Source organism: Oncorhynchus keta, chromosome 9, assembly GCF_023373465.1.
Source record: "Oncorhynchus keta strain PuntledgeMale-10-30-2019 chromosome 9, Oket_V2, whole genome shotgun sequence".
NCBI lineage: Eukaryota > Metazoa > Chordata > Actinopteri > Salmoniformes > Salmonidae > Oncorhynchus > Oncorhynchus keta.
This window is the reverse complement of record NC_068429.1, coordinates 22,756,017-22,782,651: the sequence shown is the minus strand read 5'-3', so window position 1 is coordinate 22,782,651 and position 26,635 is coordinate 22,756,017. Positions and strand designations below refer to the sequence as shown.

At 42.2% G+C, this 26,635-nt stretch overlaps 1 protein-coding gene across 1 annotated transcript in view; it reads right to left on the bottom strand.

Moving 5' to 3' along the window:
- The window catches only part of si:dkeyp-72a4.1 (uncharacterized protein LOC100148058 homolog), a 73,919-nt gene that overhangs the window by 13,663 nt on the left and 33,621 nt on the right, over positions 1–26,635 (bottom strand). The window contains exons 2-3 of the mRNA XM_052526034.1: positions 6,531–6,652; positions 696–822 (exon numbers count right to left, since the gene is read on the bottom strand). Coding sequence (XP_052381994.1) covers positions 696–822; positions 6,531–6,652 — 249 coding nt within the window. The remainder of the gene's footprint in view (positions 1–695; positions 823–6,530; positions 6,653–26,635) is intronic.

Here is a 26,635-nt window from a genome sequence, read left to right as displayed (position 1 = left end):
TGATTACATATTGTAATACAAACCAAAGATGCTTAGCCTGCGTACTGTCTACCGTACACAATTGAACAACTGATTGTTATGCTATTACTTTGTCATACTATGTTTCCATTTTTTAAAAATTGAGTGAGACAGTGAGTGGAATAAAAATATGTGTTGACTCTAAACAGACACACTGTTGGTGGGACAACACCTGTTGACACAAGGTTGATGAAGGGTTGAGCCAATGTTGAGCCAACGTTGATATACTATTACTGAATGAAAGGGACCCTATGCAGACATTGTAGATGTAAATGTGCTGTGTACATCCCTAAAGTATTGTTGATGTAAAATATTTTCCTCAGCTTCATAGAAGGGATAAATGCCTTTTTAAAACAGACATGTTTTGCAGTCAAACTAAAAATACACACGTAATGGATTCAATAAAGGAGAAGAAAACACATTTAGAAAAAGCAGAAACACAAAGGACAAAAAACAACTATCTTAAACAACCATTCTTAAAGGCAAAGCAATATAACATTTCTTATCACTGGTCTCAGATTTTCCATTTCAACAATATTTTCCCACTACATCAGAGTACAAAACCAGAGTTGAGTTGAGGGAAAATGCAAGCTTACCCCCTAGTGGATGTGAAAGAGTATTACAAAATACAAAAAATGTGTGTGTGTGTGTGTGTGTGTGTGTGTGTGTATACTCACTGCTCTCGATGGACAGCTGGCTGTGGAACTCTGGGCTGTGGAAGTTGGTTTCTACGGGAACGCTGATGGTGCGTCTCAGCTGTCGGACCTTACATGAATCTGACCTCCGCTCCTGAAACAAAAACTTCTGAGAGATAGAGAAAGTGAGAGAGAGAAAGTGAGAGAGAGAAAGAGAGAGAGAGGGGGGGTTATGGGGGTTGAGAGGAGGGTAGAAAGGTTAGTAAAAAAGGGGAATAAAGTTTGTAGAAAAGAAGAAGAAAGAGAGAATGAAAGAAACACACAAACAAACAAAGTAAAGAAGGAAAGAAAGGAAGATAGGAATACATGCAAAAACTCTAAGTTCTCTTCCGGCCTTTTGAAACATAGTTTTGAGCTATAGTTCGAATCAGAGTTTGACTGTTTGGTAATTGTTACATTGTATTTTTTCAATTTGTCTGGTTGGTTTCAAAAAACTATAGCTCAAACTATGTGTGAAAACGCTTTTTACGATCACAGAGTACAGTGGTGTACAGTGGTGTCTCTGAGGTCTTGATGAATGTGTATAATCGATATAAACCAGAGAAGACTTTAGTAGGACATTAGTCAGTGTCAGGACAGGGCCTTTCTTCTCCAACATGAAAAGAGGAGGCCAGATGTCCTTTCAACGGTGTGATAATGGCTTATCGAGCCTCGCGCACACAGGTCCGCTCATCACCTGGCCTCCTCCCCTCCCATCTTTCTCACCAAAAGCACACAGTTGAGCATACGGTACTAATGATAGGACTTTATTAGAGTGCCCTCTACTGGTGACATTTTGTCTATAGATTCAATGGGAAGTGGATAGGGCGAGAGAGGTCTCTGGTTCCCTCTCTCCTTTTCCATTAGGGAATGAACAGGAGTGGGGCAGAGTTCCTTGAATGAATGGGAGTGGGGCAGAGTTCCTTGAATGAATGGGAGTGGGGCAGAGTTCCTTGAATGAATGGGAGTGGGGCAGAGTTCCTTGAATGAATGGGAGTGGGGCAGAGTTCCTTGAATGAATGGGAGTGGGGCAGAGTTCCTTGGAAGGGAGGGAAAATCGAAGGCTGAGAAATGAGTAGCTCTTTGCTATGAGGTTTACAAGTTTGAACATCAATAACCCTAAACCTTTCCCCTGTAAGCCTTCTCCTCTCCAGGGACAGTTTAATGTGTTGCATCTACCCTCGCTCTTTAGTTTTGATCCGTTTTATGTCCGAGGAGTGTGGTACTCTTTCCTCTCACTCTCTCTCTCTCTCTCTCTCTCCCTTCTCACCAATGGGAATCTCTCCTCCTCATTCATCTTGAGATAAGGAAGGTGTCAGTCCTGCTTTTAGAATAGTCTGGTTCATAATTGCCTTCAACCATGACAATGTATCAGAACATTTCCAATTACAAAAACAATAGCTGCTGAATCAATGAAGAGAGAGCCAAGGGAGTGTGTCTGTATTGTGTGTGTGTGTGTGTATGTATGTGCGTACAGTGCATTAAGACATTTTCAGACCCCTCAACTTTTTCCACATTTTGTTACGTTACAGCCTTATTCTAAAATTGATTAAATAGTTTTTTCCCTTGTCAATCTTCAAACAATACCCCATAATGACAAAGCAAAAACACTTATTATTATTTTATTTTTTTACATTTGTGCAAATTTTTACAAATAAAAACTGAAATACCAGATTTACATAAGTATTCAGACCCTTTACTGTGTACTTTGTTGAAGCACCTTTGGCAGAGATTGCATGCTCGAGGCTTCTTGGATATGACCCCAGCTCTGTCAGGTTGGATGGGGAGCGCCGATGCACAGCTATTTCCAGGTCTCTCCAGAGATGTTCGATCAGGTTCAAGTCCAGGCTCTGGCTGGGCCACTCAAGGACATTCAGAGACTTGTCTTGAAACCACTCCTGCGTTATCTTGGCTGTATGCTTAGGGTCGTTGTCCTGTTGGAAGGTGAACATTCGCCCCAGTCTGAGGTCCTGAGTGCATTGGAGCAGGTTTTATAATAATAATAATATATGCCATTTAGCAGACGCTTTTATCCAAAGCGACTTACAGTCATGTGTGCATACATTCTACGTATGGGTGGTCCCGGGAATCGAACCCACTACCCTGGCGTTACAAGCACCATGCTCTACCAACTGAGCTACAGAAGGACCAGGTTTTCATGAGGGATCTCTCTGTGCTTTGCTCTGTTCATCATTCCCTCAATCCTGACTATGTAGTCTCCCAGTCCCGGGCCACTGAAAAACATCCCCACAGCATGATGCTGCAACCACCATGCTTCAACGCAGGGTTGGTTTCCTGCAGACATGACGCTTGGTATTCAGGCCAAAGAGTCCAATCTTGGTTTCATCAGACTAGAGAATCTTGTTTCTCATGTTCTGAGAGTCCTTTGGGTGCCTTTTGGCCAAATCCAAACGGGCTGTCATGTGCCTTTTACTGAGGAGTGGCTTCCGCCTGGCCACTCCATCGTAAAGCCCTGATTGGTGGAGAGCGGCAGAGATGGTTGTCCTTCTGGAAGGTTCTCCCATCTCCGCAGAGGACCTCTGGAGCTCTGTCAGAGTGACCATCGGGTCCGAGTTCACCATTTAAGAATGATGGAGGCCACTGTGATGTTGGAGACCTTCAATGCTGCAGACCTTTTTTGGTACCCTTCCCCAGATTGGTGCCTCGACAGAATCCCTTCGTCCTCATGGCTTGGGATTTGCTCTGACACATACTGTCAACTGTGGGACCTTATATAGACCGTTTTGTGCCTTTCCAAGTGTCCATGTCCAATCAATTGAATTTACCGCAGGTTGTATAAACATCTCAAGAATGATCAATGGAAACAGGATGCACCTGAGCTCAATTTTTAGTCTCATAGCACAGGGTTTGTATACTTATGTAAATAAGGCATTTCTGTTTTTTATTTTTAATACATTTGCAAACATTTTTTTCTCGCTTTGTCATTATGGGGAATTGTGTGTAGATTGATCCGGGCAAACAAATGATTTAATCCATTTTAGAATGTGGAATGTAGAAAAAGGGAAGAATACTTTATACATGCATTGAGTGTGTGCCTGCATGTGTGTGCAAGAGAGTACGTACAGTTGTGGCCAAAAGTTTTGAGAATGGCACAAATATACATTTTCACAAAGTCTGCTGCCTCAATTTGTATGATGGCAATATGCATATACTCCAGAATGTTATGAAGAGTGATCAGATTAATTGCAATTAATTGCAAAGCCTCTCTTTACCATGCAAATGAACTGAATCCCCCCAAAAAACATTTCCACTGCATTTCAGCCCTGCAACAATAGGCCCAAGCTGACATCATGTCAGTGATTCTCTCGTTAACACAGGTGTGAGTGTTGACGAGGACAAGGCTGGAGATCACTCTGTCATGCTGATTGAGTTCGAATAATAGACTGGAAACTTCAAAAGGAGGGTGGTGCTTAGAATCATTGTTCTTGTCAACCATGGTTACCTGCAAGGAAACACGTGCCGTAATCATTACTTTGCTCAAAAAGGGCTTTACAGGCAAGGATATTGCTGCCAGTAAGATTGCACCTAAATCAACCATTTATCGGATCATCAAGAACTTCAAGGAGAGCGGTTCAATTGTTGTGAAGAAGGCTTCAAGCCGCCCAAGAAAGCTTGCTCAGGAATGGCAGCAGGCAGGTGTGAGTGTATCTGCACGCACAGTGAGACAAAGACTTTTGGAGGATGGCCTGGTGTCAAGAAGGGCAACAAAGAAGCCACTTCTCTCCAGGAAAAACATCAGGGACAAACTGGTATTCTGAAAAAGGTACAGGGATTGGACTGCTGAGGACTGGGGTAAAGTCATTTTCTCTGATAAATCCCCTTTTCTGATTGTTTGGGGCATCCAGAAAAAAGCTTGTCCGCAGAAGACATGCCAATAGTAAAGAATCCTGAGGCCATTCATGTGTGGGGTTGCTTCTCAGCCAAGGGAGTGGGCTCACTCACAATTTTGCTTAAGAACACAGCCATGAATAAAGAATGGTACCAACACATCCTCCAAGAGCAACTTCTCCCAACCATCCAGGAACAGTTTGGTGACGAACAATGCCTTTTCCAGCATGATGGAGCACCTTGCCATAAGGCAAAAGTGATAACTAAGTGGCTCGGGGAACAAAACATAGATATTTTGGGTCCATGGCCAGGAAACTCCCCAGACCTTAATCCCATTGAGAATTTGTGGTCAATCCTCAAGAGACGGGCGGCCCAGAAGTTAATTGACAGCATGCCAGGGCGGATTGCAGAGTTCTTGAAAAAGAAGGGTCAACACTGCAAATATTGACTCTTTGCATCAACTTGCATCAGTCAATAAAAGCCTTTTTATACTTATGAAATACTTGTAGTTATATTTCAGTATTCCAGAGTAACATCTGACAAAAATATCTAAAGACACTGAGGCAGCAGACTTTGTGAAAATTAATATTTGTGTCATTCTCAAAACTTTTGGCCACGACTGTACATAATATTCTAGCTTGAACTGAGAAGCCTCATCGCAGACATATGGAGCTAAATGTGTTAGCGGTAGTTCCTTTTGTCAGTGTGTCGACTAGCTAGATCAGCTGGCAAAATACATCAAATGTGTAGTAATAGAAGGAAATCAGCTTTAAAACGGCAACATTTTCTCTTAGTCTCATGGCAAAATGTGAACAAAGGCATGAGATGAGCTTAATGACTACTTCCGGCTACAGGAGTCACATCCATACTGTCAGTCATGTTGTGTGTGAGTGTTTGTGTGCCTGTGTGTTGTTAATGTTGTAGTTGTTGTGTTCCGTAAATGGTACGGTCTAATAAGCTCCATTTTGAGGCTCCTCTAGCTCCTCTACTACCATCATTCATCTCACAAGTGTGTGTGTGTGTGCGTGTGTGTGTGCATTTGTGTATGAAATTGCCTTTCTAGAAATCCTGACACATGTCCCTGATAAACACTCCTGCCACAATTTCTCTACTCGTGTCATCTGAATGGAAGTCCTTATGCAATACTGCCCCAGCACTTTGCCTCTATCTTGTAACATACAACTTTTAACATTCACGCACTCACACACACACAAACACACACATGTACACGCACAGTACTTAGTGTTATTATTCATACCGTAGCAACCTTGTACCATTTTGTGTCTGTGTGCATGGTTCTCTAAGGTGTTATAAAGACTATAGCAGTAAAACATCATGCTTTATGAGACCTGAACTCCTGGGATACGCAGATGATCTTCAGCCAGCTCTAATTATTGTATTTCACTCTGACACATCTTTAATTATTCATTTGTTATACAGTTTTTGTGTGTGTGTGTGTGTGTGTGTGTGTGTGTGTGTGTGTGTGTGTGTGTGTGTGTGTGTGTGTGTGTGTGTGTGTGTGTGTGTGTGTGTGTGTGTGTGTGTGTGTGTGTGTGTGTGTGTGTGTGTGTGTGTGTGTGTGTGTGTGTGTGTGTGTGTGTGGGCGAGCTAGCAGTCTGTCATTGATTTTAATGTAAAAATCCTTGTCTGTGCTATGAACTTCAGTACCTCTGCAGCAGGCAGGAAGGCAGGCGGCTCTAACCATGCACACACAGACACACACACACACACCGCCACATGCGTCGTTATGAAATTGTAGAGCAGTCCACAACAGCGCCACAGTGTTCAGCCATCTGATTCACTACCCACCAGTAGCACCATTACCAGCACAGTAATATTACAGAGGACGGGAGAGAGGCAGGGAGAGGGAGGAGAGAGGGGAGAAGAAGACAGATGGTGGGAGGAGGGGGAGGAGTTGGAGGATAGTAGAGAAAATTAGGAGAGGAGAATACAGTAGAGAGAGAAATGATGTGCTAGCTCAATATGTACCTCCTCTTTGTCCAGGAGCAGCATCTGACAGTCAGTGACCACACAGAACTTGGGGTTCCACACGGTCCTCTCGTCATAGGGGTGACCACACGGCATCCAGTAGGCTGGGGGGCCCCGCACGTCTAAAGAGAGAAAGGGGGAGAGAGAGAGAAAAAAAAGAGAGAGAGAGAGAGAGTGAGAGGGGTGATAGAGAGAGAGAGGGGGAGGGAGAGAGAGAGTGAGAGGGGTGATAGAGAGAGAGAGGGGGAGGGAGAGAGAGAGAGTGAGAGGGGTGATAGAGAGAGAGAGGGGGAGGGAGAGAGAGAGAGAGAGGGGTGATAGAGAGAGGGGGGGGAGGGAGAGTAAATGAGAAAAGTAGGAAAACTTGTTAAAACTTCTTCAGGCTAGGGTCTATTTTTCTCCACTTTCTGTCTGACTGACGTGCCCAAAGTAAAATGCCTGTTACTGAGGCCCAGAAGCCAGGATATGCATATAATTGGTACCATTGGATAGAAACCACTTTGAGTTTGTAGAAATGTTTAAATAATGTATGAGACTATAACACAATTGATATGGTAGGAGAAAATCCAATGAGCCCATGCTCTTTCAATGGAAAGCTATGGGTTCTACGCAATTCCAGCTCCCAGATTGCAATTCCTATGGCTTCCACTAGATGTCAACAGTCTTTCATCAAGATTTCAGGCTTGTTTCTTACCAAACGAGGAAGAATTTTTAGTTTTGGTACAGGGAGTTGGAAAAGTCTATGCATGCGCGAAGAAGAGGACGCTCACTTGCTAATTTTACTTTTCTATTGAACATACTTCTTTCCGTATGAAATATTATAGTTTAATTACATTTTAGTGTACCTGAGTATTAAATAGAAACGTATTTTGAATTGTTTTGATAAAGTTTAGCAGTAGCTTTTTGGATTCCTTTTCGCTGCATGTTGAACGGATGGATTGCTCAAATCTATGGCGCCAACTAAACAGACTTTTTGGGATATAAAGAAGGATTTTATCTAACAAAACGACCATGCATGTTGTAGCTGGGACCCTTGTGATTGCAAATCAGAGGAAGTTTTTCAAAAAGTAAGTGAGTATTTAATCGCTATTTGTGTTTTTCTGAAGCCTGTGCTGGTTGAAAGATATTTTGATGTGGTGCGCCGTCCTCAAACAATTGTATGGCATTGAGACAACTTGAGACATCTGTGGCATTGTGTTGCATGACAAAACTGCACATTTTAGAGTGGCCTTTTATTGTCTCCAGCACAAGGTGAAACTGTGTAATGATCATGCTGTTAAATCAGCTTCTTGATATACCACGCCTGTCAGGAGGATGGATTATCTTGGCAAAGCAGAAATGCTCACTAACAGGGATGTAAACAAATGTGTGCAGTTTACTGTAGTAGAGACTTGTCATGACTGTGTGAGTCAGGGTTATGGCTAGAATTAGGGTTAAGGGTGTAGGTTTAGGTTTAGGTTTAGATTTGAACCAGGATGTAGACATGAATTACGGGTTGTGGTTGAGGGTTAGGGTGTGAAAATGATAGAGATTAGGGACGTCAAACGTTCAGCCTGCTGCACAGACCCTATAAACGCTCCAGTCTAGAGCGCCTGGTTAAATGGTGCTCAGGAGTTTTTTTTTAAACATTCTCTACGGATAAAGTAGGAAGAAATACACTGAGTATACAAAACATTAAGAACACCTGCTCTTTCCATGACAGACTGACCAGGTGAATCCAAGTGAAAGATTTGATCCATTATTGATGTCCCTTATTAAATCCACTTCAATCAGTGTACAGTAGATGACGGGGTTAAAACCTCTTCAGAATTGGACCCTTTTTTATATTTTCGCCCAACATGGCATACCCAAATCTAACTGCCTGTAGCTCAGGCCCTGAAGGAAGGATGTGCATTTTCTTGGTACCATTTGAAAGGAAACACTTTGAAGTTTGTGGAAATGGGAAACGAATGTAGGTGAATATAACACAATAGATCTGGTAAAAGATAATACAAAGAAAAAACAACTGTTTTTAAAGAAAAGGTTGTACCATCATTTTTGAAATGCAAGAGAAAGGCCATAATGCATTATTCCAGCCCAGATGCAATTTAGATTGTGTCCACTAAATGGCAGCAGGGTGCGCGCAAAGTTTTAGACTGATCCAATGAATCACTGCATTTCTGTTCAAAATGTTGTGTCAAGACTGGCCAAATGTGCCTAATTTGTTTATTAATAACATTTCATGTACAAAACTGTGCTCTTCCTCAAACAATAGCATGGTATTATTTCACTGTAATAGCTACTGTAAATTGGTCAGTGCAGTTATATTAACCATAATTTAAGCTTTCTGACAATATCAGCTATGTTTATGTCCTGAGAAATGTTCTTGCTACTTACAACCTCATGCTAATCGCATTAGCCTACTTTAGCTCAACCGTTCCGTGGAAGGGACACCGATCCCATTAAAGAAGTATTTTTAAGCCTTGAGACAATTGAGACATGGATTGTGTAGAAGTGCCATTCAGATGGTGAATGGGCAAGACAAGATACGTGTGCCTTTGAGCGGGGTATGGTAGTAGGTTTTTTTCACGCTAAACAGTTTTGCGTGTGTATCAAGAATGGCCCACCACCAAAAAGACATCCAGTCAACTTCACACAACAGTGAAAATTGGGCCAGCATCCTTTCGCAATGCTTTCGACACCTTGTCTGGCTGCACAACCGATTTTTTATTTTTTTTATTTCACCTTTATTTAACCAGGTAGGCTAGTTGAGAACACCAAAAAGACAATTAACTAGTCAATAACAGTCAACTTCACACAACAGTGAAAATGATCAGGGCCAGCATCCTTTAAAAACAGTATAAAAACAGTATGGGAATGAGGCAGGTGAATAAGGGTGACACCGTGTCTGGCTGCTGCTCGGACAACCGATTGGCAACAGGCAGCAGAGTACTGGAACAAATTGATTGAAATCATGTCACTAAACTGAATTAAAAAAAGAAGAAACTACACTATGAAACAAAGATAAATTACATAAAAAATGGTAGTGAAAAGCTTTGGAGCACTTTCAAGGAAATTTGTGGAAAAAAGGCAAACCCATCGTTCATTGAATCAGATGGCTCATTCATTACAAAACTAACTGATTTTGACAACTTGTCACACCATGATCTGTTTCACCTGTCCTTTTTGCTTGTCTCCACCCCCTCCAGGTATCGCTCATTATCCCTGGTGGATTTATATCTGTGTTTTCTGTCTCTCTGTGCCAGTTTGTCTTGTTTACCTAGTCAACCAGCGGTAATTTCCTTGCACCTATTCCCCCCCGCTCAACCATCTGCCTCCTGTGTCTGCATATCGGTCTCGCCTTCACATACAACTATGTTAAGGATTTTTTTCATTGGCAACATTAGCAAATGTAGACATGACATGCCAGCAACAAATGCTGACACTACACATCCAAGTATATCGGACCAAATTTTCAAAGAATTGTAATTTTGAATTCCGTAAAGTGAGTGTGAAAGAGGTGTGTTACGTTCCCCAGTTTCTGTGTTGTGGGTTTGTATGTATGTGTATATGTATACGTATTTCAGGAAATGGCTTCCTGGATTCCAAGCAGCTGATTGGTCGGCCACATTGCAGATTGGCGCTCTGACCCCGCCCTCTAGTCAGGGGATACAGCTGTCGGAAATTACTGACTTCTTCGGCAGCTTGAAAAGCCAGTGTTCCTTTGTCAGGAGGGAAGAAAGCTTCTTTGTATGTGCTGTTTTGGTTGTTGGTCTGGTAAATATGTTGTAAGGTATTTTGTAGCCGTTCCTGCAGAGGTATGTGTTTGCTATAGTACCTAGTGTTTTTGGTTTATTCAAATTGTACGCTGAGTTTGGTGACTTATTCTGTTTCATTTGTTCGCAGGGCAGAAGGGGAAGGCACCTCGGGAGTGTTTAGGCAAGAGGCCTGCTGACATACCATATACCTGTAGTATTAACAATGTCTATACACACTAGGTAAGACCTGGGCGGACCACCCCCTGTATTTTGGTTAGCGTGCCAGGTGGCGTTAAGAGTAGGTAGGAGAGGGGACTAACTTTTACTTTCTTTGCTTTGGTTCCATCCAGCCCCTTTTCCCCACATTTACCGTCTTCAGGAAATAAATTCCAGGTTAAGGGTAATATTCTCTGCCTCTGTCATCCTTATCCACACCTACAATCACATACCTCTTTCACTCCACGGGGAGTTGAGTTGTAGTAGTTGCGTTCCCTCCACCAAGAGGTGTACGTAACAAGGTGAAAAAACAAGGTGAAAAAAAAAGTTGCCTATCAACAACGATAAGCCACTGGGGTCTGACAACTTGGATGGAAAATTACTGAGGATAATAGTGGATGATATTGTTTGACGATATTGCCTACTGGGCCTGGAGGGAAATGAGTCATTCTGCTAAATAAGAATCGTCAAACAGCCATCAGCCCGTTACCAACCTTTAGTAAAGTTTCGAGAAAGCATTGTATCTGGCCAAACACAATTTATTTTACAGTAAACAAATTAACACTTTCAACAACGACAGCACTTACACAAATGACTGATGATTGACAGAGAAATTGATGATACAAATATTGTGGGGGGTATGTTGTTAGTCTTCAGTGCGTCTTGACATTATCGATCATAGTCTGCTGCTGGAAAAACATGTGTTATGGCTTTACACCCCCTGCTATAATGTGCATAAATAGTTACCTGTCTAACCGAACACAGAGGGTGTTCTTTAATGGAAGCTTCTCCAACATAATCCAGGTATAGTCTGGAATTCCCCATGGCAGCTGTTTACTGTAGGCCCCTTTTTTCAATCTTTACTAATGATATGGCTTTGAGTAAAGCCAGTTTGTCTATGTAGGCAGAGACTCAACACTATACACTACTACAGCAACTGGAATGACTGCAACACTTAACAAAGAGCTGCAGTTATCTTCAGAATGGGTGGCAAGGAATAAGTTAGTCCTAAATATTTCAAAAACTAAAAGCATTGTATTTGGGACTAATTCACTAAACTTTAAACTGCAACTAAATTGTGTAAGAATTCATGTGGAAATTGAGCAAGTTGAGGTGACTAAACTGCTTGGAGTAACCCTTGATTGTGAACTGTCATGGTCAAAACATAATGATACAACAGTATCTAAGATGGGGAGAAGTCTGTCCGTAATAAAGCCTTAACAGCACTATCAACAAGGCAGGTCCGACAGGCTCTAGTTTTGTCGCATCTGGACTGCTGTTCAGTCGTGTGGTTAGATGCCACAAAGATGGACTTAGGAAAAGTGAAATTGGTTCAGAACAGGGCACCATGGCTGGCCCTTGGATGTACACAGAGAGCAAACAAATAACATGCATGTGTAACAGTTTTCTTCTGGTGAAGGAGAGGCGGACCAAAATGCAGCGTGGTTATAATTCATGTTTTTTTTTTATTGTTATTATTTTTTACCCCTTTTATCACCCCAATTTCGTGGTATCCAATTGTTGCGACTATCCTGTCTCATCGTTACAACTCCTGTACAGGCTCGGGAGAGACGAAGGTTGAAAGCCATGCGTCCTCCGATACACAACTCAACCAGCCACACTGCTTCTTAACACAGTGCACATCCAACCCGGAAGCCAGCCGCACCAATGTGCTGGAGGAAACACTGTGTACCCGGCAACCTTGGCTAGCGCCTTTAATAATGAAACCATACATGAATAAACTACAAAAACAAGAACCGTGAAAACCCTAAACAGTGGTACAAACACTGACACAGGAGACAACTACCCACAAAACCCAACACAAAACAGGCTTCCTAAATATGGTTCCCAATCAGAGACAATGACTAACACCTGCCTCTGATTGAGAACCATATCAGGCCAAACATAGAAATAGACAAACTAGACATGTAACATAGAATGCCCACTCAGATCACACCCTGACCAAACAAACATAGAAACATACAAAGCAAACTATGGTCAGGGTGTGACAGTATGTCAATCTCTCCTGGCTGAAAGTAGAGAAGAGATCGACTTCATCACTACTATGATAGATATTGACATGTTGAAAACACAGAGCTGCCTGTTTGAACTACTGGCACACAGCTCAGACACCCATGCATACCCCACAAGACGTCACCAGAGGTCTCTTCACAGTCCCCAAGTCCAGAACAGACTATAGGAGGCACACAGAACTTCATAGAGCCATGACTACATGTAACTCTATTCCACATCCGGTAACTGATGTAGCAGTAGAATCAGACTTAAAAAAGGATAGAAATCCATCTTATGGAACAGGACTGTAAAGCAACACCAACATGGGCACAGACACATGCATAGACACACATGATAACAGACGTACTATACATATGTACACATGGATGTTGTGTTGTATATATGTGATAGTCAAGTATGGGCCTGAGGGCACACACTCAGTGTGTTGTGAATTCTGTAATGAATCTATTGTAATGTATTTAAAATGGTTTAACTGACTTAATTTTGCCGGACCCCAGGAAGAGTAGCTACTGCCTTGGCAGGAACTAGTGGGGAACTAATGGGGAGCCATAATAAATAGTAATAGTCCATGCTCCGATGAATTGAGGCTGTTCTGAGGGCAAAAGGGGAGGTGCAACTCAACATTAGGAAGATGTTGCTAATGTTTGGTATACTCAGTGTAGATGTCATTGTTGTAAAAATGTGCGTGTGCTACATTTACTACCAGCATATATTCAAGTATTTAATTACTTCGACATATTTAATTATCTTATATTATGCAAATGTTCCTACAGTGGACAGAATGTGTTACTACATTGCACAGACGTTTTCACCACACAAGAATGAAAGGAAATACACATCCTTTTGACTTCAGATTTATGATGTTATTATTCAAGTTTATAATCATCACAATCGTTTGCTAAAACAGATCAATATCTTTGGTTTGGGACCAGTGTTTTTGTTATATGCGCCACTCTGCAGTGGGACTTAAAAACGCAGCTGCTATTTTCAGACCACGCTGGCTATAAAAGATTGGTGTGCTTCTCCCATAAATATCTCTGGCTTCACATGAATTCATGGATTTGAGGGTTAAGCTATCTTTCAAATGAAAGCCAACTCCTGTCGCTGTTTAAAAACCGATGTTAGGAGGTGATTCGTTGAAATCATCCAGTCAAAAAAGTGTTGCTTCCTTTTCCTTTTTATTGGCCATCGAAATAAATAATTTTCTCACAGAGATATAAGCTAGTGAACCCAAAATCATTAAGGTTTGTCTGTTACAAGAGTGCAAACGGTACATGTCACAGTGGTTATTGTCCCATTTCCATTGGTTTAAATACAATATCGATGTGAGTGATTAATTTGCATGAACTATTGATTATACACTACTGTTCAAAAGTTTGGGGTCACTTAGAAGTGTCCTTGTTTTTGAAAGAAAAGCACCTGTGTTGTCAATTAAAATAATATAAAATTGATCAGAAATACAGTGTAGACAGGACATTTCTAAGTGACCCCAAACTTTTGAATGGTAGTGTATATTAAATATTGGTCCATGTTCAGTTTCCCAAATAAGGTACCAATTTTGCAAAAATTTTGCAAAAAAAGTATGACGTGTGTTGAGGGAGTAACTTTTATGCATTGGTCTTTAAAATATCACAACTTATTTCAGCATATTGATTATGAATTTGGACATCTAGAACCATTGTTTTCACACTTGGCCAAATACATCAAACAGCCATGACAACAGGAAGCAGCAACAGTATCATTTTGAATGTTTGTTTAAGGAATAAAAATGTTATTTCACATTATTTTTCTACAGTATTCTACTTTATCAGATAAAATGCTACTGAATGAGGCCAAAAACGTGCCATGATTGATGGATTTTTATGATATTAGTGATATCCTGCCTATAGAGAGAGCATGTAATAGGCCTGCAGTATTCCTTCCCATCAAGGAATGTTGTAACCTGTTGTAACGTCACCTGTTAGAACATATTTTACCAAAAGTGTGTGTGTGGGCGCGTACGTGCGGTTGTGTGTGCATGCTTGTGTGTGTGTGTAGCTTGGGGGTTAATGAGTGTATATGGGTCATGGTGTAATATAGAGTAGAAGCATCAGCAGCAGCCCCTGCTCCTGTGTTGGTTCCATGAAGAGGTAAAATCACTGCATGGGGTCTTTAAGTAGACCACACAGCTGACCCAGAAAAACAAACACACATACACTTTTACACAGTGCTACTAGAAATTCAGAAAGGTATTTTCCCGAAAGGTATATAACAGTCTTGACTGAAACTATCCAACCACGTACATATTGCTCTCACAGAATCTCTCAGACATCACATACAGTATTTCATAAAACCCATCATTTAAAAAGTATGCTGGTGGTCAAAAGCAATTTTCTAACTTTGGAAAGCGGTGAAAATATACAAACCCATACATCTAGTTAAGCTATGTGGCATTATGAAACACAATGCAGCGAGAGTTTATGGAATTGGTTTAGATACATCATTCTGTTTCTCATCAATGTCAGCCTGATTTCACACTGACTGTTCAGAGACAGAAGCAATGATGTGCTCTGTTCTTTAAATGACAGACCGAGAGACAGAGGAAGATAGAAAGAGACAGTGTGAAAAGAGAGGGAGAAAGAGAAGGAGAAACAAAGAAAGAGAAACGAACAGAGACAAAGTCAGAGTGAGTGAAGAAAGAAGGATGCAGAAACAGAACAATAGGAACAAAATAGCCATGTCTCATATAGCTCTGTAACCTTCATCATCAACACAGACTGTATTTAAAACCCATATCACAGAGTTCTGTAACCTTCATCATCAACACAGACTGTATTTAAAACCCATATCACAGAGCTCTGTAACCTTCATCATCAACACAGACTGTATTTAAAACCCATATCACAGAGTTCTGTAACCTTCATCATCAACACAGACTGTATTTAAAACCCATATCACAGAGTTCTGTAACCTTCATCATCAACACAGACTGTATTTAAAACCCATATCACAGAGTTCTGTAACCTTCATCATCAATACAGACTGTATTTAAAACACACATCACAGAGTTCTGTAACCTTCATCATCAATACAGACTGTATTTAAAACACACATCACAGAGTTCTGTAACTTTCACTATCAACACAGACAGTATCTAAAACACACATCACAGAGTTCTGTAACCTTCACTATCAACACAGACTGTATTTAAATCACACATCACAGAGTTCTGTAACGTTCACCATCAACACAGACTGTATTTAAAACCCACATCACAGAGTTCTGTAACCTTCACCATCAACACAGACTGTATTTAAAACCCACATCACAGAGTTCTGTAACCTTCACTATCAACACAGACAGTATCTAAAACACACATCACAGAGTTCTGTAAACCTTCACCATCAACATAGACATAATTTAAAAACACACCACACAGAGTTCTGTAACCTTCACCATCAACACTGACAGTATTTAAAACTCACATCACAGAGTTTTGTAACCTTCACTATCAACACAGACAGTATTTAAAACCCACATCACAGGGTTCTGTAACCTTCACTATCAACACAGACAGTATTTAAAAACACATATCAAAGAGTTTTGTAACCTTCACTATCAACACAGACAGTATTTAAAACCCACATCACAGGGTTCTGTAACCTTCACTATCAACACTGACAGTATTTAAAAACACACATCACAGAGTTTTGTAACCTTCACTATCAACACAGACAGTATTTAAAACCCACATCACAGGGTTCTGTAACCTTCACTATCAACACAGACAGTATTTAAAACCCACACCACATATTTCTGTAACCTTCACCATCAACACTGACAGTATTTAAAAACACACATCAGAGTTTTGTAACCTTCACTATCAACACAGACTGTATTTAAACCCCACATCACAGAGTTCTGTAACCTTCACTATCAACACAGACAGTATCTAAAACACACATCACAGAGTTCTGTAACCTTCTCCATCAACACAGACAGTATTTAAAACACACATCACAGAGTTCTGTATCCTCCTTCATCAACACAGACAGTATCTAAAACACACATCACAGAGTTCTGTAACCTTCTCCATCAACACAGACAGTATTTAAAACACTCATCATAGAGTTCTGTATCCTCCTTCATCCACACAGACAGTATCTAAAACACACCACACAGAGTTCTGTATCCTCCTTCATCAACACAGACAGTATCTAAAACACACATCACAGAGTTCTGTAACCTTCTCCATCAACACAGACAGTATTTAAAACACTCATCACAGAGTTCTGTATCCTCCTTCATCAACACAGACAGTATCTAAAACACACATCACAGAGTTCTGTAACCTTCTCCATCAACACAGACAGTATTTAAAACACTCATCACAGAGTTCTGTATCCTCCTTCATCAACACAGACAGTATTTAAAACACACATCACAGAGTTCTGCAACCTTCTCCATCAACACAGACAGTATTTAAAACACACATCACAGAGTTCTGTAACCTCCTCCATCAACACAGACAGTATTTAAAACACTCATCACAGAGTTCTGTATCCTCCTTCATCAACACAGACAGTATTTAAAACACACATCACAGAGTTCTGCAACCTTCACCATCAACACAGACAGTATTTAAAACACACATCATGAGTGTTTCCAGATTCCCACCTCTCTTCTGATTAACATAATGACAATACGTTGCCTGTAATGTCTTCAGTGACTCAGAAGAACGTGTGTTATATAGCAGCTCATAAAATCCCAGCAGAACACAACCATCCAGACGGCTCACTATGCCTGCAGCCATGTTACCATGTTACCATCCCCAACTTACGTGTTGGTGTTTTTCATAATGAACTCAATTACATCCAGGATGGAAATGAGGCTCTCACTCTGGCCTTGGGGAACGTTGTGTATATCTCTAGCTACCTACTGTACCTGTGTACTCTTTCCTTATCATCACCAAGCATATCACTGGTGCTCTCTTTAATCATGGTGCTCTCTCTCTTTCTCTCTCTCTCGCTCTGACACTTTTTTATTTCCCTACTATAAAACTGTATAGATATATTGGTATGGGTAAGTTTTACCCCCTCCCTCCCACCCTCCCGTCCTCCCACTTTCTTTCTTTCTCTCTCCCTCCCTCTGTCCCTGCTCTGCTCCACTCCTCCCCCTATCTCTCCATGGAGGCCTCCTTTCCCAGGTAGGAATCCATGGCTGGCTGTCACCAGGCATGCATGTGGCTGGCACACAACTCCAAATCCAGCTCCAGTAGAGCCATCACATCACAGCGATGGGATAAGCCGCTCTGACACATACACAGGAGTTTGAGTCTGGTGAAGCTCAAGATAAGAGTTTTAGTACAGTACTGTCAGCCTACATTCTAGTAAGAGCTTCAAAACCAGAGAGTACTCTATATTCTGGAATCAGCTGTTGTTCCAGAGTGAGTGCTCACAGAATCAGAACGAGCTCCAGTCCAGAGAGAGGTCGCGTAAATCGAGAAGTTACAGTAGCGTTTGTCCCCTAATATGTTTGGCTTCACTTCCTTCCCTTACTTCAGCATGAACTAGAGCCTCTGCCCAGGAAAGGGATACAGTAGCTTCACACTGGTTGAATCAATGTTGTTTCCACATCATTTCAATTCAATTAAGTTAAACCAATGTGGAACAGATGTTGAAATGACGTCTGTGCCAAGTGGATTTTGTCCCCCCAATATGTCTGGCTTCACTTCCTACAGTATGAAGCGAAGCAGAAAGAACCGGGACTCAAAGCTTGAACCAGAAGCTGTTCATCACAACACAGGTCACCTGACCCAGAGGCTGTCCATCACAACACAAGTCACATGACCCAGAGGCTGTCCATCACAACACAAGTCACCTGACCCAGAGGCTGTCCATCACAACACAAGTCACATGACCCAGAGGCTGTCCATCACAACACAAGTCACATGACCCAGAGGCTGTCCATCACAACACAAGTCACCTGACCCAGAGGCTGTCCATCACAACACAAGTCACATGACCCAGAGGCTGTCCATCACAACACAAGTCACATGACCCAGAGGCTGTCCATCACAACACAAGTCACATGACCCAGAGGCTGTCCATCACAACACAAGTCACATGACCCAGAGGCTGTCCATCACAATGCAAGAACTGACTGACTGTCTGACTGACAGGCTGACTAACAGGCTGGCTGAATGACTGCCTGACTGTGGAGGGACTGGGGAGAGAGAGAGACGTAAATAGCAGTACAGATTAGTCTGGTACTAAATCAGGATCCGGGAACATATCAGAAGTCATTGGGCAAACTGCTATAGACTGCCTGTCTGCCTTCAGGACAATGTGCTGGTATGAGGTAAAATGTTATACGTTCCTCAATGGATCCTTATTGCCTTAGTCAGGTTCAAAGATTGATGGCTTGGAGTGAGGACTTTGATACTGTTTTGTGGTAGAGCTTTGAATGTAGAGTAGATCTGCGTGGAAAAGGACAGGGTTAAAATGCTGGTTAGTCTATATTCAGAAATCTATATCTCCCACAATGCGAGAGTGTCTCAAGAAAGAACTGCTGACTTCTCAGTTTTTGTTGACCGACATTTACAAAATAAAATAATTGCCTCTAAAACACCCAAGCACGCATACACATGTGCTCGCACGCACACACACACACACGTGCGCACACACACTAACACTGAGAAGCACTTTCGCCGGAGTCCCCCTTAAAGGTCATGGTTCGGTTTCCATGACGTAAATCAAATCATAGCCTGAAGCAGATTGGAGGGTTGTGTGCTATATGAGGTGTTTTATTTTCTTAGGTCATAAAACAGGTGTGTATCCTCCCTGTCATCCTATTACACATCTTATTAATGGTCTAATTAGCAGACTCTGATAAATGTTGATATTCAATTGCCTGTCAGTGTCTGTAGAGAGAGCGAGTGAGAGAGCGAGAGAGTGAGAGAGTGAGAGAGAGTGTGAAAGAAAGAGGTAATGCGAGCTTGTGTGTGTGTGCCCTCCCTTCCACTCTTGTGTGTATGTTCTGCATGGTGGGTCAGGAGATAACTGTGTTCCTCTATCGAACAGTGCAGTAGGTCTTGTGATCGACTCAGACAACAAGCATGTCCATTAGATTGACATGTATTAAGGGTCCCTGCTGCTCTAAACAACACACTACTGGCAGGCCTAACAGGAATAAATAGCACTCTGATACAGACCTCCTCCCTTCTTCTCCTCTTCCACCCCCCTCTGTGAAGAAGCAGCAGCAGTGGGTCGTGTTTGTGTGTGTGTGTGTGTGTGTGTGTGTGTGTGTGTGTGTGTGTGTGTGTGTGTGTGTGTGTGTGTGTGTGTGTGTGTGTGTGTGTGTGTGTGTGTGTGCTGTGAAGCAGCAGCAGTGGGTCGTGTGTGTGTGTGTGTGTGTGTGTGTGTGTGTGTGTGTGTGTGTGTGTGTGTGTGCTGTGAAGCAGCAGTGGGTCGTGAGTGTGTGTGTGTGTGTGTGTGTGTGTGTGTGTGTGTGTGTGTGTGTGTGTGTGTGTGTGTGTGTGTGTGTGTGTGTGTGTGTGTGTGTGTGTGTGAAGCAGCAGTGGGTCGTGTGTGTGTGTGTGTGTGTGTGTGTGTGTGTGTGTGTGTGTGTGTGTGTGTGTGTGTGTGTGTGTGTGTGTGTGTGTGTGTGTGTGTGCTGTGAAGCAGCAGCAGTGGGTCGTGTGTGTGTGTGTGTGTGTGTGTGTGTGTGTGTGTGTGTGTGTGTGTGTGTGTGTGTGTGTGTGTGTGTGTGTGTGTGTGTGTGTGTGTGTGTGTGTGTGTGCTGTGAAGCAGCAGCAGTGGGTTGTGTGTCTATGTGTGTGTGTGTGTGCTGTGAAGCAGCAGCAGTGGGTCGTGTGTGTGTGTGTGTGTGTGTGTGTGTGTGTGTGTGTGTGTGTGTGTGTGTGTGTGTGTGTGTGTGTGTGTGTGTGTGTGTGTGTGTGTGTGTGTGTGTGTGTGTGTGTGTGTGTGTGCTGTGAAGCAGCAGCAGTGGGATATATCAAACAAGGACGCCTATGGCTTTGCTTCTCAGCGAGCCACGCTAACGTGTGTTGAATCATAGCTCTCCATCCGCAACCTGACCGCATCAAACAGGTGATTCATTTTTGCCTTCGCCAGGACAGAGCTCTTATCAGTCAGGACAGAGCCCATTTTAGTCAAGACAAAACCCTTATCAGTCAGGACAGAACCCTTATCAGGACCAGAACCCTTATCAGTCCACTGCCATTTGACTGGAGGGGAATATGTGGAGAGAGAGAGAGAGAGAGAGAGAGAGCGAAAGAGGAGGTGGGAGAGAGAGAGAGAGAGAGAGAGAGAGAGAGAGAGAGAGAGAGAGAGAGAGAGAGAGAGAGAAGGGCAGAAAGAGATAAATAGATAAAGAAAGAAAGGGAAAGAGAACAAAAGAGGGAGAGAGGGAAAGACAAGAGAGAGGGAAAGAAGAGGTGAGAGAGCAAGAGAGAGCAAAAGAGGGAGAGAGGGAAAGACAAGAGAGAGGGAAAGAAGAGGTGAGAGAGCAAGAGAGAGCAAAAGAGGGAGAGAGGGAAAGACAAGAGAGAGGGAAAGAGGAGGTGAGAGAGCAAGAGAGAGCAAAAGAGCGAGAGAGGGAAAGACAAGAGAGAGGGAAAGAGGAGGTGAGAGAGCAAGAGAGAGCAAAAGAGCGAGAGAGGTATAGACGAGAGAGAGGAGAGAGAGAGTGAGAAGAGGGGAGCGAAAGACAGAGGAGGGGAGAGGGATATACAAGAGAGGTTCAGCATTACGGTGTAAATTATGAATAAAAAAGGAGAGATAGAGGGTAAAATAAGGAGAGCAAGAAATGTTTTTTTCTATCTTTTGACTCTTTCTACATAAATGACAACCCCTATAATCACAGCCGAACTGATTCTGCCACAAGACAAATAGTGACCTGTCACTGAGCCACCACTCTCCTTTCCTCTCCACAGCCCTTTCTCACACTCTCATCATCTGAATGCTTCAGAGAGGCCCCAAACTAGACAGATTACAGCAAAAGAAACTGGGAAGATTGCAGGGTAACCATTGGTTTCCATGTTTTTGGTGACATTCCATTAATTTGTTTTGGCCATTATCATGAGCCGTCTTCCCTTCAGCAGCCTCCTGTGCTGGAAACCCAATATTGAATTGCATTGAATTCTTTGTTGGGCAGAAATGAGTGTTTGAATCACGAAAGTTTCCTCTCACGACCTCTACAAGCCAGAATGTGTAATAAAAATATATTTTAACATACTTTACCGGTTGTTCATGCAGTTGGTCCTTTTGTCGGGTGGAATGTGAGACAATATATCCACAGGAAAATATAATTACATCAACTTTTGAAAGCGCTGGTAGTGCGTTAGATTTTTATCACCTGAAGCATAAGCAGAACAATGTAAACATGTATTTATATCTGTTGCTCATGCTTCAGGTGATAGAACGCACTACCAGTGCTTTGAAAAGTTGATGTTGTTATACTTTCCTGTGGATAGATTGTCTCACACTCCTACCGCTAAAAGGACCAACCACAAGGACAGCCAATAAAGTATGTTAAAATATCATCTTATTCAACATTCTAGTCATGAGAGGAAACGTTCCTGACTCAGACGCTCATTTCTGCCCGACGTAGAATTCAATGCAATTCAACGTTGGGTTTCCAGGAAATGTCTCTCAGTGTCCCCTGCCCCTACCACTCTCTTTCTGTCCTGGTAGGTCCTCTCTAAAGAGCAGAGAGAAGATAAAGCTGAAGTACGGAAATATGTTCAAATATGCTATGTTGTTGTTTAGTTTATCTGATTTGTTCTTGCAGAGTGTTAGAGGTGCTCAGACTCAGCCCTAAACCAATAGACAAATACGTGCTCTTCTTCCCGTTGTGATTGCATTGACTTGAGGGTGGGGGGCTGGGTAGACAGGGGGACAGAATAGATGTGGTGTTTGGGATGCCTCATTGGACTTTGAATAACACCTAGACAGCAATAAACAACACAATCATGTTTTCTTGTCAAACAGAGAATAATATTCATATTATTCATTATTTTTATGATTCTGTAATCAATAGTGACAAAAGTTCCAAATGTTGCTTTGCATATGACAAATATTATGTGTTGAATATAAGTCTTCCAAATGATGGCCTTAGTTCGATGGGTTGGATACATTATGGCCTTAGTTCGATGGGTTGGATACATTATGGCCTTAGTTCGATGGGTTGGATACATTATGGCCTTAGTTCGATGGGTTGGATACATGATGGCCTTAGTTCGATGGGTTGGATACATTATGGCCTTAGTTCGATGGGTTGGATACATTATGGCCTTAGTTCGATGGGTTGGATACATTATGGCCTTAGTTCGATGGGTTGGATACATTATGGCCTTAGTTGGTTATAGTTAACCCCATTATTTATAGCTATGTCAGATGTAGGCTGTTGCCCATTTTTTTATTTTACAACCCCCCTCTCAAATCAAATGACATTTTATTGGTCACATACGTTACGTTCCCCAGTTTCTGTGTTGTGGTTTATTCGGTGTTTGGCTTCCTGAAATCCCCCCCAAGCAGCTGATTGGTCGACTCCATGGCTGATTGGAGAGCTGACCCCGCCCCCTCGTCAGGACGCAGCTGTCTCCAATTACCAATGCCTTCTGAAGCTATATAAAAACCAGTGTTCTGTTGTTCAGAAAAAAAGATCACTGCTAAGAGAGATTTGCTGAGAGATAGGGTGATGACTGAGAGAGAGGGTGATGATGGCTTAGAGAGAGGGTGATGATGGCTTAGAGAAGGTGATGATGGCTTACAGAGAGGGTGATGATGGCTTACAGAGAGGGTGATGATGGCTTATAGAGAGAGTGATGATGGCTTAGAGAGGGTGATGATGGCTTACAGAGAGGGTGATGATGGCTTACAGAGAGGGTGATGATGGTTTATAGAGAGGGTGATGATGGCTTAGAGAGAGGGTGATGATGGCTTAGAGAGAGGGTGATGATGGCTTAGAGAGAGGGTGATGATGGCTTAGAGAGAGGGTGACGATGGCTTAGAGAGAGGGTGATGATGGCTGAGAGAGAGGGTGATGATGGCTTAGAGAGAGGGTGATGATGGCTTAGAGAGAGGGTGGTGAGGGCTGAGAGAGGGTGATGGCTGAGAGAGAGAGGGTGATGGCTGAGAGAGAGAGGGTGATGGCTGAGAGAGAGAGGGTGGTGATGGCTGAGAGAGAGAGGGTGGTGATGGCTGAGAGAGAGAGGGTGGTGATGGCTGAGAGAGAGGGTGGTGATGGCTGAGGGTTATTATGTTGCTTACAGAGCTGGTTATGTTCTGTGGTTGCTGAGAGAGCTGATTTGATGTCCTGTCTTGGTTGTGGCTCAGACAGGTTTTTTTAAAGTATTTTTGTAGCCGCTGATTTGAGGTATGTGTGTGCTACTAGAACTGTGTTTTTTATTCTTGAAGTTGTTTAATTACATTTGGATAATTCTGTTTAATTTGTTCCCAGGGGGAAGGGGAAGGCACCTAGGGAGTGCTTAGGCAAGTATTATATTCACTGTCTAGGCACACTATAGGTAAGACCTGGGCGGACCACCCCCTGTATTTTGGTTAGCGCACCAGGTGGTGCTAAGTTAGATAGGTAGTGGGTAGGCAGGTAATGTAGGAGGGGGTAGGTTAGGTAAGTAGTGGGTAGGCAGGTAATGTAGGAGGGGGTAGGTTAGGTAAGTAGTGGGTAGGCAGGTAATGTAGGAGGGGGCTTTGACATTTACTTTCTTTGCTTTGGTTCCGTCCAGCCCATTTTCCACATATTACCGTGTGACGGAATAAATTCCCTGTAAACGGTACCACTCTCTCTGCCTTTGTCATCCTTACTCGCACCTACAGTCCCATACCTCTTTCACTTCACAGGGAGTTGAGTTGTAGCAGGGTGTTGTGTTCCCCCTTCTTAGAGGTGTGTGTAACAACATACATGTGTTTAGCAGATGTTATTGGGGGTGTAGTGAAATGCTTGTGTTTCTAGCTCCGACAGTGCAGTAATATCTAACAATTTCACAAAGTATACCAAATACACACAAATCTAAGTAAAGGAATGGAATTAAGAATATATAAATATATGGATGAGTAGTGTGGCATAGACTAAAATGTATGGATTTATTCATACTCAAGCAACACTTTTATTCCATTTTTGCCTAAAATGACATACCCAAATCTAACTGCCTGTAGCTCAGAACCTGAAGCAAGGATATGCATATTATTGATACAATTTAAAAGGAAACACTGAAGTTTGTAGAAATGTGAAATGAATGTTGAGATCTGGTAAAAGATAATACAAAGAATAAAAACATGATTACTTCAATCAGCAGTGCTGATACAGCACAGAGTCAACAGTGAAGCTTCGATTGCCTTACACCAGGCCTCTCCAATCTGTTCCTGGACAGCTAGACTTGGAAAAAAGTGTTCAAATCAAATGTTATTTGCCACATGCGCCGAATACAACGGGTGTAGACCTTACGGTGAAATGCTTACTTACAACAATGCAACAAACCAGCAATGCAGTTTTAAGAAAATGATTAAATATTTTTTTTAATAAGCAAGAAAAAAATAAAGAGTAATAAAATAAAGAGTATTTACAGGGGGTACCAGTACCAAGTCGACGTGCGGGGGTACAGGTTTGTTGAGTTAATTTGTACGTCTATGTAGGGGTAAAGTGACAATGCATAGATAATGCAAAGGGGTTCTTCGGCTGTCCCCATAGGAGAAACACTTTTGGTTCCAGGTATAATCATTTTTGGTTCCATGTAGGACACTCTGTGGGGTTTCTACCTGGAACCAAAAGGGTTCTACATGGAACCATAAAGGGTCCTCCGATGGGGACAGCCAAAGAACCCATTAGCTTCCAGATAGCATCTTTTTTTCTAAGAGTGTACCGTCCTGTACGTTTTCACTCCAACCCTAATCTAACACACCTGATTCTAATAATTACCTGGTTAAGATCAGGTTAGTTACAACTGGGGTTGGAGCGAAAATGTACAGGAAGGTAGCTCTCCAGGAAGAGGGTTGGAGATCCCTGCCTTACACGTATATGAGAGTTAGTGAGACAATATGCTGACATAAACTTCCCTCTTACCTCCATCTATAGTTAAATATGTAACTACCATACCGGTAGGTTGAGATTAACTCATTGCCAGGGGAATTAACTTTTCTTAACACCATACTATCATCCAAGTGTCTAAAACAGCACAATTTAGTAGTATATTAATTTTAAGAATCCATCAGCAGCCCTTCATCAGCCATGGTGACAGTTATTACCATGGTGATGGTTATAATTAAGATTAGAGTCCCTGATTGAAAGTAATACTTTTTATACTTTAACCCAAAGACGTGTATGTTCAGGAACCAATCAGCAGTCGCTACACGACAGTAAAGACGTTCAGAGTCTGTTGAGTAACTCAATTAAATATAGAGCTGAAACTGTGTCCCAGTTGGGATTAAACAAGCAGGAAACCATTCTCTCCACCCCACTGAGTGAGAGGTTCGCTTACTGTACTGAGCTTTCCATTACTGTCAAATACATACACATAAAGGATAGGTCTGGGAATTGCAAGGGACCTCACGATACGAAATCACCATACCTAGGTGCCGATACGATATGTATTGCATCTTTGAACATTTTGGCCATGTACTGTTATAATCTCAACCCGGCACAGCCAGAAGAGGACTGGCCACCCCTCATAGCCTGGTTCCTCTCTAGGTTTCTCTTTAGGTTCCTGCCTTTCTAGGGAGTTTTCCCTAGCCACCGTGCTTCTGCATTGCTTGCTGTTCGGAGTTTTAGGCTGGGTTTCTGTACAGCACTTTGTGACATCGGCTGATGTGAAAAGGGCTTCATAAATGCATTTGATTGATTGATTGATATTGCAATTCTCCTGATTCTTTGTATTGCGATGAGTTATTTTAGATTTTTACAAGTCGGGACTTGGAGTCAAACTATCGATATAATAGTGTCCAAATTAATATTGGGATATGTAACTTCATCAATTTTCCCCCCATCACTAATAAAGGCCTGTTGATAGCAATGTCCAACTATATATCGACCCTAAGGGAATTAAATTCAGAGCTACAGCTGAAATATAACTATAAAACAACACACAGCTAATGACATGCC